The sequence below is a fragment of the Podarcis gaigeae genome, assembly GCF_964106915.1.
Source record: "Podarcis gaigeae genome assembly, chromosome: 8".
In the NCBI taxonomy this organism is placed as follows: domain Eukaryota; kingdom Metazoa; phylum Chordata; class Lepidosauria; order Squamata; family Lacertidae; genus Podarcis; species Podarcis gaigeae.
The window spans coordinates 28408253-28419896 of record NC_139684.1 but is presented as its reverse complement, the minus strand read 5'-3'; the positions used below and the strand labels follow the sequence as shown (position 1 = coordinate 28419896).

The window sequence follows — 11644 nt, the reverse complement described above, 5'->3', positions numbered from 1 at the left end:
GGGTCTTGACAAGCACTTCTGTCGACTAATCAGAGCCCCGCTCCTTTCGGGGCCGAGACCCGGAAGCTAGGCTCTGTGGGTTCGAGCCCCGCCTGCGGCGCGATGGCACCCAAAGCGTTCAAAATCCGTAGCCTCGGCAGCGATCGGAAATTCGGAGTGGCGGCAAGAAGCCTGAAGGAGTTGCTCTCCAAGGCCTGCGCCTTCCTGCAGGTGCAGTTCAGGTGGTTGGGTATGCAGCGGGCTTTAGGACCGCCGCGGAAATCAAGTGCAAGCAGCGGCCCCTGCTGGAGCCGCTGAGGAACTGCAGGTGCTCAAGTTGCTTGTTAATAGAATCACAGAACTGGAGTTGGAAGGGAATCCCAGGGGCATATAGAATTCCATTCTTTGATCCAGGGAAGCGGGGTAGTGTTCCCCAAACTTGAGTCTCCACGGTTTTTGGACTACAACTCCCATCATCTCTCGCTAGCAGGACCTGTGATCAGGGATGATGGGAATTGTAGTCCAAAAAAGCCAGGGACCCAAGTTTGGGAAACTGGTTTAGAGCAAGCAAACTGATTTAGGGTGGCATCTGAACAAAACCCCATCCTAGCTCTGGCTAGGATGAGGCCACCTCCTTGCGGAAGCTAAGCAGGTTGGGGACTGAGGACTGGATGGGAGTCCACATACACACCACCTTGGGTTCTGTGGCGGAAGAAAGGTGGGACATAAATGTAAGAAAAGAATAAAAGTTGGTCTGGGGAGAGGGCTGGCGGGGGAATCTTCCTGTGTCTTGTGATGGCTGCCCTGACTCCATGTGCCTTGTGTCACCTTCCCAACAGCTCCCTTACACTGACTGCCGGCTGTGCTTATATGAGGATGGCACAGAGGTGACGGAAGAGTATTTTCAGCATATTCCAGATCATTCGGAACTCATCTTGCTACCCCCAGGAGAGAGCTGGCATGGCTGTGAGTAGGACAGGGAGTTTTGTTCTATTCCTCCGCCTGAAAACATCCACCGTCCTCATGCATTTTGAGTGTATGCACATAACCTAGCCAACAAATATCACATAGCGTTGTATGAAATTAATAAATTATGAAATAATATCGTTAACTGGGAAATTTCCGTTGTTGGTGAGCATGCACATTTTAAGGGTCACATCAAACACGCTGACTTTTGTACAGAGCAGAAATTTTCTCTTTCTTCCCTTCCTTTCATGAATTACTGTAATTGGTCGCACCACAAATATAACCATGTTGACTCAGATAAATCCAGGTTTGATGCATTCAGATTAGTCAGATATTGCAAATGCTTTGAATGCTTGAGAGCTTTTTGAAAATGTTAAGCGTTTCATTATTGCTGTTAATACTGATTAAAAATTAATACTAATTACTGATTATTTTCACTACCATTAATAATAATGTAAAATATTATCTTGATTAAAGCAGGAACAAGCAACCCTGAATAATTTTGCACACACCCTCCCCCCACTCTAACAACCTTGCAGATGTGAGCGAGATCCAGCGGTTTCTTGATGCCTTTTCCAGCCGATCGGACGATGTTATTCGCGCAGCACAGGGGCTGCTCTCTGACGAGGAAGCCCCCAAGAGACGGAAGCTGCTGGCTGACCTCATTCAGACTCTCAGTGAAAATATTTCAGGGGAAAGCAGAGAGGAAGATGGGAGATGGTTTGAAGGTGAGCTCTGCCTCGGTGCCGAGACGCCCCTTAAGGAGGGTTGTATTTTTCTTCTTATTCTTTACTAAACATTACACTTTTCATATAATCACAGAGTTGGGAGGCACCCCCAAGGGTCATCTAGCTCAACCCCCTGCGATGCAAGAATCACAGCTAAAAAATCCCTGCCAGATGGCAACCCAACCTCTCTTTAAAAACCTCCAAGGAAGGAGAGTCTACTACCTTGAAATGGAGTCGATGTTTCATTTTGGGTGTGTCCAAATCCCCTTGGAAGAGGAAGCCCAACACAAAGCATTGATTCCTGCACACCTCTCAATCTCAGCTCATACAGAGATAGTGACATGATCTTGAGCCAAAGGCCTGAAATACATAATCTGGGACTCTAACCACTACATCACACTGCCTGTACAGGAGTAAGATCAAATAGGGGTTCTTCGCCCCACACCTTGGGTATTAAAAAGGCTTCAGAACTGCTTTCAGAAGAAGGGCCTGTTTTATAGATGCGGGTAGAAGGTTAATGGGGTTTCCCCCCCCTCTCTCCTAGGGGTTGAATCTCGCTTTAAGACAAAGTCCAGTTACATGCGCTACAGCTGTGAGAGCAGGATCCGAGGTTACATGAAAGAGGTAATGCATGTTTGATGCAGCCCATAGTTCACCTTTTAGATGCATCAGTTATCACAGGGAGGGCCATATGGAAGCAGCTAGTAAAAGTTTTAAAGGTCATATTTAAACAGTATTATAATGATTATAAATGGGAAGTTGCTGGGGGTTACACAGTAGGGGCCCTACTGGACACAGGACTGTCCGATTACACACACAAATATTTAAAATCACAAGTCTGAGGGGGTCTTATGTGGCACAAAAAATTTTTTTTAATGATTTTGGGGGCAGAGGGGTTAGCTACCCGTCTTACATTTTCATCTGCATTTTTCTTTTAGTCTGTGGATTCCACCCAGCTTAGTTGTACTCAGAACAGCCTCAGTGTAGTGAATGAACATGACTAAACTGGACCCATTCATTTCAATGGGTCACCTCTGAGTAAAACTTAGTTGAATACAACCCAATGCATTTGTGAGCCACCCTGAAGATCCATTCAGCCAAAACATAGGGTAGGAATCCTCAAATACATGAATACGCCACAGCTTTGTTTGTTTGTTTTGTTTTAAATAAAGGTCGGCAACTATGCTTCCGCACTCCACCCGGCCGTCCAAGCTAAATTCAAAGAGATTGCGGAAGAGATGCTGTTGAAATTAAAGTCAGAGAGGTACAATGGCTGTTATTTTGACAGGAGAGAAGACAAGAAGGTCTGCCTTTGCACGCCAGAAGGCTGGTTCTCTTGTCAAGTAAGTTTCAAACTAGTTTCTGGTGTTCCAAAACTGTGTGTCCGTACCTGGTTGTCTTAAAAAAAAAAAAAAAAAAAAAAAGGAGTTCTAACAGATACAGGGCAGGGATGGGAAACACTTTCCAGGCAGAGGGTCACACTCCCTCCTAAGTTACCTTCGGGGGGCCGTATACTAGTAGGCCAGACTTCCCCCTTCCCCCTCCATCCAGGCAAGCAAGAGGCCTTATCACAGTTCAAGGACACAGTTCAGCCAGACAAAAACACCCAAGGAAGGTGCAGAGCACGACTCAAGGGGTGTTGCCTAGGCAGAAATCGGGGGCCAGATGGAGAGGCTTGGAGGGCCACATGTTCTCCACTCCAATATAGAGTTCCAAACCAACCAAGAAAAAGGCTGGCCACCTTGATAAATTAACAGGAAGGATTCGAGGCCTACGAGACCACAGATTCACTGAAGACTGGAGTAAATTTGTAGACTATTTGAAAAGTATATGTGATGAACAAATAACGTTTGTAGGTTTGCAAGAGGCTCTGTGAAAAAAAAAATTAGAAATATTGTAAAAAAAGGGAATAAGAGGGAGGAGGTTTTTAATAAAAGGCAATATTAAATTAAGAAATGCGGAAGGATTAAAATGGAGGATTTGCAGAAGAGCTGAGGGAAGTCCAAAAAAATGTATTTGTGAAAAACTTTGTTATGTGTTTTTATATTTTTGTATTGTAAAATGAATAAAAATATTAAGAAAAAGAAAAACACTGGCCACCAACAGCCAGGGGTTCTGACCTCTGGACCAGCTGCCTAGACTTCTGATGAGGTCAGCAGATTCACCTGCATGTTCAAGCCATACCCCTTAAGGACCCCTTTTCACAGGTTCTGGTGGGCTTCAGACCCCCATGTCTGGGGGAAATGAGGTCCTAGTTCTTTGGGGTCCAAGGCAGGGACAGGCAAGGATCGTGTTTCAGAAGCAGCAACTGAAACAGTTCAGAAGAGTGGGAAGGGAATCCACGGCGGGCAAGAGGTGAACCTCCGACGGCAGCAGCATGAGTAGGACAGAGATGGAGACAGAGCAGGCAGGATTCTCTCTTCAGCCTCTAATTGAAACCTGGCCTCTGAGCTTCCCTTTGAAGGGCTGGGCAGAGCTGGATAGGCCCTTGCAGTGTCCCAACTGGCGTAGTTCTCAGTTGCATTCCTTAGAGCAAAGGCTTAAAACTTTTTGAGTCCACGTCTCCCTTGACCACCGACATTCTTTCTGCGGCAACCCTGTGGGGGGCTCAGAAGCCCAGTTATGTCTCCCCTTGCCTGCAGAGCTGGCAGCCTCTCACCCTTTTTCATACACCCTCCCTTGTGGAACGTCCCCTCGGCCTCCTTTCCTCTCCCCTCTTCTTGGGAGTCCTCCGGGCAGCTGCTGCCACTGTGCCTGGTCTCCTAGCTGTCCCCTCAAAGAGAGGTACCTCCTCACACTGCCCTGGGACTTGTCTGTCCATTCCCAACAGCAAGGGCTGGCGGATTAGCTGGGTGGGCTCCCTCACCTGCTTGCTTGCTTGCTCCAAGGCCCCAGAGGCACTATTCACCTGTGGAGCTTGTAGCCAGGACTACAACAAGCAGCTGTGCAAGCCTTTGGGAGGCAAAGATGTGAGATGGAATCAGGAGGGAGGGAAGAGGGTCAGAAGCCAGTGTTACCTGTGGCACCCCTGAGCATCATTCAAGGCACCCCAGGGTGCCACAGCACAGTGATTGAAAACCACTGCCTTAGGGTTTAGGACTCGGGAGACCAGGATTCAGATTCCTCCACTCAGCCTCAAAGCTTGCTGAGAGTTGATGCCTCTCAGCCTAACCTGCTTCACAAGGGCACAGGAGGGAGCTGTGATCCTCATTCCATGACACCCTGTCCCCTTGCAGAGATTTATTTAAACTTGTTTATTTTTATGTAAATTTATGTATTCCCTTTCCCCCATGAACTCTCAGCTTCGGTTTTTATTTGGTTTGATGTTTTTATTATGTTTTTAGATATGCTGTAAGCTGCCCAGAGTGGCTAGGGAAACCCAGCCAGATGGGCAGGGTATAAATAACAACATTACTGTATTATTATTTCATGCTGTCTTCTTTCCGCAGGGCCCTTTTGATGCAGAAAACTGCCCTAGCCAACACTCCATCAATCCGTATGGGAACAAAGAGAGCAGAGTCCTCTTTAGCACCTGGAACCTCGACCACGTGTAGGTACAAGTGCAATATCTGAACGGGCATTTCCTGCCGTTTTGGAAAGAGAAAAGGCACCGGAAGGCAGACTGATTTCTTCCAATTTTGGGGTTGGACAACCTATTCCAGCTCAGGGGCTGTGTTGCTAAGCAGGCAGCCTTCTGGGGGCCACATTACAATGCTGGGTGGGGCAATGGATGTTACTTTAAAACGAACTTGAAAAGCAACAGCCCTGAGCCCTGAGATTCAGGACTCAGAATTCTGCTATTTCCCCTGGGTTTGCACAGAACGTGCACTGCCTTGGGTCCCCAGGAAACATTTGCTTGTTTCCAAATTCTGAAAAAGGCTCTAAACATTAACATCCCCAGGGCTTGCTTTCTGTTTCAGAATTGAGAAGAAGCGGACGGTCCTCCCGACGTTAGCAGAAGCTGTAAAGGGCCGAGACGGCAGGGAAGTGAACTGGGAATACTTCTACCAGCTGCTGTTTACTGTCCATAATCTGAAACTGGTGCACATTGCCTGCCACAAGAAAGCCTACCACAACCTCAGCTGTGACAAGAGCAAGATCTACCGAAAACGGAAAGGGGTCCACAAGATCCGGAAGTGACCCCCCCCCCATTTGCCAAGGAACTGACTTCTAAGTTGTGGGCTGATGTACCTTTTTCCTGAGCACTTGGGTGGGTGGTCTGGCCGATGAGCCTTTATTTTGTGGAGTCCCAATGCCTTCTGGCTCTTGACCTCAGTTGCACGTGGCTGTCTCCATCAGGAGGAAGGGCACACGTTTTTGAACTCCCGAATGCTGGCAACTCCATTTATTTCCCTGATGTGGGTGCCTACTGGCCAGGGCCCATGCGGTCACCCAATTCAAACAATGGATTCTTCTCCACATCCTATGGGGATTTTGCAATGTTTAAATGGAAGGCTCATTGTTTACCTATATGAGTACTCGTGTGGCAGAAGTTCCACCATGCAAAGCATGGAGAAGCCCTAAATCAAGTAGTAGAAACAGAAAATGGCTTCACTGCCTTATGTTTTCTGTGCCATTTTCAGCCTGGCTTATCCTGCAGTACTGCAGAACGGAACATGAAAAATAAGAAACCAATCACATATGCTGGTATCCTTCATTTCAAGCCCAGAGCCTGTAAAGCCCTGATTTTATTTCTGTAGCATATCTAGCTCTCCTGTCTAGTAGAGTCCTAAGCACGTCTGTTCAGAAACAAGTCCTATACATTTAGGACAACTGTATGCTCCCCCCATACCAACTCCCCCTTCTCACCAAGCCCTGTTACCTCTTCAGCTTCCAACACCTTCTCCTCCCAGTCTTCTCCCTCATTGTTTTCCCACCAATCCCCTGTCTCTGAGCCTTCTTCCCTTTGGGGATTCCCCAGCTGGTTCTTCCTACCTCTGCATCCAACAAGTCCATGACACCAGGACCCAAAGAGTGTATCACATGCAAAATGTTGGTTGCTAGCCATGGAAATAGAAAGGAGGACAGGGATTAATGCAGTGAGCACTGTGATGTCACACAGACAACTATGGTTCTCTAAGCAGCGTGGGATAATGCATAGAGCGACCGGGGTCAAAATCCCCACTTGGCCCCACTGGCTGACCTTGGGCCAGTCGCTGCCTCTCAGGCTAACCTACCTCACAAAGCTGTTGTGGAGATTAAATAAGGAGGGGGGAACCATGTACACCACCTCAAGCTCTTTGGAGAAGAATGTGGGCTATAAACACAGTAAATAAAATACCTCCCAAACACTTTGGGGGGGGGGCGTGCAGGAAACAGAGGTGGTTTCCTTTCAATTTGACTCTCTATATCAGGGGAGGATACCCTAAAACCCTCCAAATGTTGAGACTCCAGCTCCCAGTTTAGCTTGTTTGTACAACCAATTGTCAAGTATGCTTTGAGTCCAGGAACATCTGGAGGGATGCAGGTTAGCCTAACTTACTATAAAGAGCTAGACAGATTAGTGGAGGAAAGGATTATCAGCTGTAATTAGCTAAGGGGACTAAGAGGAGCTAAACTGTGAGAATGCCTGGTTTCCAGATGCCCATTTGGAGGCACCCAACTTGCTGCTGTAAGACGTTTGAATAGAGCAGCCTTCCCCAGCCTGTTGCCCTCTAACTGTTGGACTACAACTCCCATTATCCCTGATCCCTTGCTGGGTGGTTACTGGGAATTTATAGAGCTCACAACATCTGGAAGGCTGGATTAGATGACACATCTATTATCCACCAGGGCTCTTCTACTATTTCTCAAAATCCTCTGCAACAGTCTAGGCTTCTGTGGCAGATCAACTGGGGTAGAAGCTTCCTTGAGCTGGAAAATTTGGTAACACCCCCTTCGCTGCCCCGCTTAGCCCTGTGGCTCCTCAATTTCTGCACCGCTCCTCCATGCTGTATTTTCCTCATGTGCAATAAAAATTAAATAAAATCCTGCCAACACAAATAACACTGTCATTTGGGAACTAACCGACAGTCTTCCGTTCATTAGGAGCAACAAAATCCAGAGAACAGATTTCTCTTCTCTGGCATCAGCCGCTTTGCAACATGAACAAACACAACTTAAGGGCTCTATAAATCGTTTTTAATTAGTTCTCTACTAAGCTTCTGCCGTTCCAGGCCGCTGCCTCGCAACCTGGGTGATCAGCAGTGCAAGAAATACTGTAGGCAAAGTGGATCGTTACCTCTTTGGAAAAGGAGGCTGGAGGGGATAGTCATTCATACTGGGGCTAGCGTCTCTCACTGTGCCCGAGAGATCCTGCAAACCCTCCTCCCAAGCTTGCTGGTGCAACCCCTGAGGTCTAAGAGCCTGCAGGAAGTTGCCAAGTGACCCCACAACTCCTACCTTCCAAGCTTGCATTCTCACAGGAATCAAGATACTGACTTGTTTCCCACACACATGCTGCTTCTGGGAACTGTTTGCTCTTCTCCCCTTCTGGGAGTCAGGAGTTGTTCGTAACAAGTGCTGTCAAACTTTCTGCTGACTTTCTGCCTTTGCCTCACACGCAGTCTGTGACGTTGCCTCCAACATCTGAACTGGGAGGGTTAACTTTTTCAAAAAAGAAGATGCACTTCTCTAGAAGAAGCAACAACGGTGGTGAGATGCACATTTGCGTCAGGGAAAAAGAAATGGCAGCTACTGAAGGTGACCGGGTCAGTGCTCGGTGCTCAAGCGACTTCTTCCTTTTCATCGTCATCATCGTCCTTGGCTATGAAGTGTCCCTTTCTCAGCTCTCGCCTGCTGGCAGACACCTGGGAGAGAGGATGGGCTGGGAGGTCCTAGGAAAGGAACAAGCCAAGAGCAGACTTAATGCATGGGCCAAGGTTGCTTCAAACAGACCACTCGGGGCCCTGTGTGACTCCAGCTCCCATCAGCCTCAGCCAGCATGGGATCATGGGAACTGTAGTCCAACAGCATCAGGAAGGTACCATGTTATTCCTAGAATGCATGAACATCCAGGACAACCGATTAGACATGGAAAGGTTCTGGAAATTGTGAAGCTGTGGAAAAGAACTGTTCCCCCTCCATTCTCCCCCTCCCTGGGAAATTTTTTTTGGGGGAGGGAATTGAAAAAAATATATGCATTTTTTAGCACCCTTAATGGATCAAAAGTCACTTTGTTACTTTAGGAACATAAAATGCCTTAAACTATATAAATTGGTTTGCCATTAAATTATCATGTTTGATATACTAAAAATGCAATTTATTCAGTCAATGATTACAAATTGAATTTACTTTTTAATTTCCTGAGAAAAATAAAAGTTAGAAATGGAGCTACAAGCTGCTGAACTGCAAAGAAACTCTTTGGCATCTCTTTCATTCTGCTGGTTTACGAGAACCAGGCAAATAAAAACAAAAACTTGATAAATCAACAACATTTATAATAAAACAAGAAAATAACTATCTATTCTTGGTTGTATTCAGCTATGTCATAGTCATGAGTAGATCCACTGAAATTAATTAACCTAAGATAACCATTCAATGGAACTACTTTGAGTAGGACTAGCATTGAACACCACTTTATGTCTCCATCAGCCCTTCAGTGTCAAACAGACATAAAACATTCATTTCCATCAAAAAAGGGAGCAGTTAAGTGAATGACAGGTGGGCAACCTCACCCATACTTAAAATTTAGCTCATGAGACTAGATCCTAATAAGGAGCCAAAAAGCTCCCCTACCCAAATTTATTAGTTGTCTCAGAAGTCCTACAAAGACATATATTTTGGGCACCCTTGAAATTATTAGCTGTGATGACTATGTGACTGTTTTTATTTTTTAAAATTGTTTTTCTTTCTCTGGTTTCTTATGGGCAGGATATACGTTTAATAAAATAATAAATAATAATAATAATAATAATACAAGAGCTTCCTAAATGAGTGCGATTTGGGTTGCAGTCATAACCCCAAGCTTCCTTCTGCTGACCCCCTTCTCTTACCTGCATAAATGCCACACTGCCAAAGAATCGGTCTACTGGCAGTGGCTGGTTGCTGTCCTCATTCAAGAAAATGCTGTTGTCCAACTTCAAGCCTTGACTCAGCACCTCTGGCTCCATCTCAGAGTCATCCGACAACCGAGCTCCACAGCTCTCCTCTTCCTCTTCTTCTTCCTCATTCTCTTCCTCCACATTCTGGACACGGGGCTGGAAGAGGGCTTTGCCATCCGTATCTGGCGCTGATGGCTTCACACAGAGGCCATCCTCTTCAGCCTCCAGCATCTCTTCAGCTATCTGAGGAACCTCCTTCCCTTCGCTTTGCAGCATCATCTTGAGGTGTGGAAACTTCACGCCTGAGGCGGCTTTATCGGCTGTCTCTTTTGGGAATAGAAGGTGGCTGGTGCTCGCACAGATATTGGCTCCTTGTATCTCCCGTTTGGCCAGGCTTTTCTTTTCACATTTTAGCTTCTTTGAAGGGCGTCTGTCAGTTGCTTTGCGTGAAGGACCCTGTTTGAACAACAACAAAAAAAGCCATAGAGACTCAAACCTCCACATCAAATTGATGATAAACTGAAAAACAAGTTTCAGTTAGCCCAGAACAGAGATAGGAAACTATTACTGAACCCTCAGGCTCAAATCTCACCCAACTCGGCAATGACCCAATTCTGACCCAGTCCCTCTCAGCCTCGTAGGGTTGTTGAGAGGATGAAAGGAGAATTCCATATGCCCCTCAGAGCAATTTGGAAGGAATGATGGGATATCAATGACAAAATTTTTTTTCCTTACTAACCATCATTTCTACACCAAGCTCTTACAAAGAAATCTAAGAATCTGCAAAGCAAATATAACAGATCTATCTATCCAAGTTAAGCCCATATGAAAATCCTGAAATCCTATTAGAATGGAGTGGTGGACAGAAAGAGACAGCGACACAATAATTGGACTTGGACGCCATAAGGCCTGGGTTCAAATCCCCCTTCAGCCACTGACACTAGTCTGGCTGATCTTGAGCCATTTTCTCTTGGTCAAGCCTACCTCACACGGGTGTTGTGAGAACCCTTCATTGGGAGAGGGGTCACCCATGTGATCACCTTGAGATATTTAGGGAAACGATGCAATAAGAACACATGAAACAAAACCTGTTTATTACTAACCCGGTGACCAATTCACACAAACACGAGACAATTATTTGCATAAATTAGCATACGCACAACGGGCAACCCTCTATGGTGAAGCATCCCTAACGGCCACCGCCAACCTGCAAATATTTAAATGTATCAATATATATTAGCATATGCAAATCAGGGTGGAGCAGAACCTCCACCATCGACTCACACTCCCGGCCCGCATGGAGAAAAAGGTCTGTCCGCAACCAGGTCAGGTCCGCCAGGCACCATCACCAACTTCCGGCGGCACGCAGAGCTACTTCCGCAGCCTCCCCGCAGGGAAAATAGCCAACCAAGATCAATATTCGGGGTCCTTCAGAAGTCACGGCCGCCATTTTATTCTGTGCGCTACGTCACCCCGCCCCCCGGAAAGCGAGATCATCGCCATCTTTGTTTAGGGCAGCGTTGCTCAGAGACAAAAATCAAGCGTCTCCAGTCTCTCCTGTGTTTCACCCCAGTCAGAACTATAGGGCTGACGTCTTACCCTCGCCATCCGTCTTTCTTCTAGGAGTTTTAACGACGAGATCAGGACTTAGGAGGTCACACTGAGGAAAGAACGGGCATCTTTCTCGAGGGCAACCGGGATGTCTGGTGACGATACACGAAACACAGAGCCACAAAATTATAGAGAGATACGATCTGAATCTCACGTTTCAAAAAGACCCCTTTTCTAGACCGCTAGTGAGAAATCCTATGTTTTAGGTTAGGTCCCACATATAAAACAAGCGATCATAAATGTACGAGGCAAACACATACAGTACATAAGTATATAAACCACGTGTCTGAAATAGTACAGGAGAACAATCCAGGAGTCATTTTGACTCTCCCAAACCAT

At 46.4% G+C, this 11644-nt stretch overlaps 2 protein-coding genes across 3 annotated transcripts; one reads left to right on the top strand and one right to left on the bottom strand.

Moving 5' to 3' along the window:
• Window positions 1-20: 20 nt before the first annotated feature.
• On the top strand, window positions 21-7655 carry DFFB (DNA fragmentation factor subunit beta). The gene is made up of 7 exons (XM_083752816.1): window positions 21-210; window positions 819-945; window positions 1485-1673; window positions 2218-2297; window positions 2846-3016; window positions 5123-5223; window positions 5594-7655. Exons 1-7 carry the CDS (start codon window positions 103-105, stop codon window positions 5811-5813), a joined length of 996 nt encoding a protein of 331 aa, XP_083608942.1. The 5' UTR covers window positions 21-102; the 3' UTR covers window positions 5814-7655.
• A 116-nt stretch (window positions 7656-7771) lies between these two features.
• Window positions 7772-11168, bottom strand: LOC310850858 (UPF0688 protein C1orf174 homolog). Of its 2 annotated transcripts, none has more exons than XM_083752873.1 (3): window positions 10979-11168; window positions 9647-10150; window positions 7772-8488 (listed from the first exon to the last, which is right to left on the bottom strand). In XM_083752873.1, exons 1-3 carry the CDS (start codon window positions 10991-10993, stop codon window positions 8378-8380), a joined length of 630 nt encoding a protein of 209 aa, XP_083608999.1. In that variant the 5' UTR covers window positions 10994-11168; the 3' UTR covers window positions 7772-8377. The 2 variants fall into 2 exon arrangements, with proteins under 2 accessions (XP_083608999.1, XP_083608998.1); XM_083752872.1 differs by lacking the exon at window positions 10979-11168 and adding an exon at window positions 10855-10896.
• Window positions 11169-11644: the final 476 nt, after the last annotated feature.

Excerpts from the sequence above, each read along its gene's own strand:
- DFFB (XM_083752816.1), top strand. The coding sequence starts at position 103 with ATGGCACCCAAAGCGTTCAAAATCCGTAGCCTCGGCAGCGATCGGAAA. Across the intron at positions 2,298-2,845 it reads TCCGAGGTTACATGAAAGAG|GTCGGCAACTATGCTTCCGC; the intron begins GTAATGCATGTT and ends TTTTAAATAAAG. Across the intron at positions 5,224-5,593 it reads ACCTGGAACCTCGACCACGT|AATTGAGAAGAAGCGGACGG; the intron begins GTAGGTACAAGT and ends TTTCTGTTTCAG.
- LOC310850858 (XM_083752872.1), bottom strand. The coding sequence starts at position 10,881 with ATGCTTCACCATAGAGGGTTGCCCGTT. Across the intron at positions 10,151-10,854 it reads ACCATAGAGGGTTGCCCGTT|GGTCCTTCACGCAAAGCAAC; the intron begins GTGCGTATGCTA and ends TTGTTCAAACAG. Across the intron at positions 8,489-9,646 it reads GCAGTGTGGCATTTATGCAG|GACCTCCCAGCCCATCCTCT; the intron begins GTAAGAGAAGGG and ends TTCCTTTCCTAG.